The sequence below is a fragment of the Alligator sinensis genome, unplaced genomic scaffold, assembly GCF_000455745.1.
Source record: "Alligator sinensis unplaced genomic scaffold, ASM45574v1 scaffold265_1, whole genome shotgun sequence".
Lineage (NCBI taxonomy): Eukaryota > Metazoa > Chordata > Crocodylia > Alligatoridae > Alligator > Alligator sinensis.
In genome coordinates, this window is record NW_005842961.1 from 243190 (window position 1) to 245666 (window position 2477).

At 66.5% G+C, this 2477-nt stretch overlaps 1 protein-coding gene across 1 annotated transcript in view; it reads right to left on the reverse strand.

Moving 5' to 3' along the window:
• Positions 1-2136: 2136 nt before the first annotated feature.
• GLI1 (GLI family zinc finger 1) overlaps positions 2137-2477 on the reverse strand; it is a 14441-nt gene continuing 14100 nt past the window's right edge. Inside the window, exon 9 of the mRNA XM_025192701.1 lies at positions 2137-2407. Within this exon, the coding sequence (XP_025048486.1) occupies positions 2137-2407 (271 nt within the window). The remainder of the gene's footprint in view (positions 2408-2477) is intronic.

Here is a 2477-nt window from a genome sequence, read left to right on the forward strand (position 1 = left end):
CCCCGCCCCAGCTCTGCAGGTGCCCCTCACTCCCCACCCACAGCCCCTACCCACCCAGCCCTGTGGTGCCCCTCACTCCCGACCTGCAGCACCCTGCCCAGCAGTGCCAGGGCTCGGCCGGTATGAACCACCACCACCTGCCTGGGTCAGCAGTACAGCCCATCAATCAGGTGCCTGCCCTCCCCCCACCCCCCCCAGCCATGCCACCTCTGTGGCCTTGCACAGAGTGTGCCCAGTCCAGGAGGGGCTCATGGGGTGGGCACAGTGCCAGCTTCCACCAGGGTACTGGCAGGCCAGCCAGCAGTGCCAGGGCTCGGCCGGTATGAACCACCACCACCTGCCTGGGTCAGCAGTACAGCCCATCAATCAGGTGCCTGCCCTCCCCCCACCCCCCCCAGCCATGCCACCTCTGTGGCCTTGCACAGAGTGTGCCCAGTCCAGGAGGGGCTCATGGGGTGGGCACAGTGCCAGCTTCCACCAGGGTACTGGCAGGCCAGACACCTGGGTTCTCTGCCTGGCTCTGGGTGAAGTGTAGAGGGGGTGGGAGGTAGCAGGATTCCTGGGTTCTCCCCACCCCCGCCCCAAACCCGAGGCTGGCTGAGCCATGTTCCCTTCTGTGCCTCAGTTTCCCCAGCTGTGGGTCAGTGTTGGGTGGTGTGGGGGGATCCCAAGGCCGCAGCGGGCCAGGGCCTGGGTCTGCCCCAGGAGGGAACCCCCCACCCTCCACCATCCCTGGGAGTTTCCAGCAGGGCTCCCACCCCGCAGCCAGGAAAGTCCGAGCAAGATGGGGGGAGGAAGGTCTGACATGCATTCACATGGATGCACACACATGTGCACACATGTACATGCATGTAACACCCCCACCTTGCACACGCCAGGCGCTGGTACCCACTGGTGACCCCCACCCCCAAACCCAAGGGTGAACCCAGGCATCCGGGCTCCCAGTTCCTCTGCTCTACCCCACTGCCCCGTCCCCTGTGGCTTGGCCGGGGGCTCCACTGCTTCTGTGCCATCCCCAAGTGGCTCTTTGCCCCACTTCCACCCCTAATGTCATGGCCTTGTAGGCGGGGGCGGGACACCCGGGTCCCATCTGCCTCCCTGGGTGCTGCCAGGATCTGTGCCTCAGTTTCCCCCTCTGTCAGATGGGTGCATGACAAGGTTAATCGCCACTGCCCAGTTGGGGAAAGGGTGGGGGGGCGCAGGGCAGCTGGGAGCCCAGTCACCTGGCTTCTCTCCCTGTTCAGCTCCGTGCCCTGGAGTTTCCAGCCCAGGGGGTGGGAAGGGCTCTGACTGCCCCCACCTCCCCACAAGCCGCCCCCAGACTGGTGGTGGGGCAGAAGCACAGGGGGCAGGGATCAAACCGTGAACCAAGAACGGAGTCACCAACAAGGACACCAGCAAGGGTGAGGGCTGCGGGTCGGGAGTGAGGGGCACCGGGGGCTGTGGGTCGGGAGTAAGGGGCACCTGCAGGGCTGCGGGCTGAGAGTGAGGGGCAGCAGGAGTAGGGGGATGTGGGTCGGGAGTGGGGGGCACTGGGGGGGGCAGGAGGGGCAAGGGGCTGCGGGTTGCGAGTGAGGGGCATCAGCAGGACCAACCGCAGCATCCCTTTCCCTTCCCTTCCCTTCCCTTCCCAGGGCTGGGGAGAGAACCAGGCACCTGAGCTCCCAGCTCAGTCTGGATCCTGCCCAGCAGAGGCCCTGAGAGACTCCCCCAGGCCCCAGAGGCCCCCCCACACATGGCCTGGTGACTAACCTCTGCTCCCCCGGGGGCAGTGGGCACCTGCGGGACCCATCAGCTGGCAGCTATGAGCTAGGTGCAGCCGAGGAGAGGGGGCTGGGACCCCAAATTCCTGGGTCCATTCTCCCCTTGCCCTCAGCCTAACCACATCCCACCCCCGGCCCTGCACTCCTGTGCCTCAATTTCCCCCCCTGAGCTGACAGGATCATAAGGCACACGCAGCCATGGGGCTTCCCTGAGGAAATCTTTTTCGTTTAATGGTGCCCGGCAAAGCCAGCAGGCGAGCGCCCTATGTACAGCGCCAGGAGCGGCAGGGGCTGGGCGAAGCCTGGCCACGGGCACCGGGTTTGGCCTTTTCCCTTCCTTTTCTTTGGCTTCTCTCCGCTCCCAGCGACCGGCTCACGACAGGGAGTTGAGGAACTGGCTCTCCCCGGCCAGCGAGCTCAGCATAGAGCTCATGTCACCCACTGCCATGTTGGGGGCGCCAGGAGGGCTGGGGGGGGGCAGCAGCCCACCGGGCTCAGCCTCGTCCAGGATGGCGGTGAAGTCCAGCTGCGTGTTCTCCAGGTCCAGCGAGTCCAGGCTGGAGCCACCCGGCGCCCCCAGCCCCCACGGGCTGTCTTTGAGGCCTTCGGACCCCGGCCCATAGCCAGGATCGAGGCCCCCGCAGCTGGGGGGATGGGTGCTGCCCTTGAGCGGCCCGTGCCCAGGGTAGCACATGAGGGGGGCATCCCCGGGGG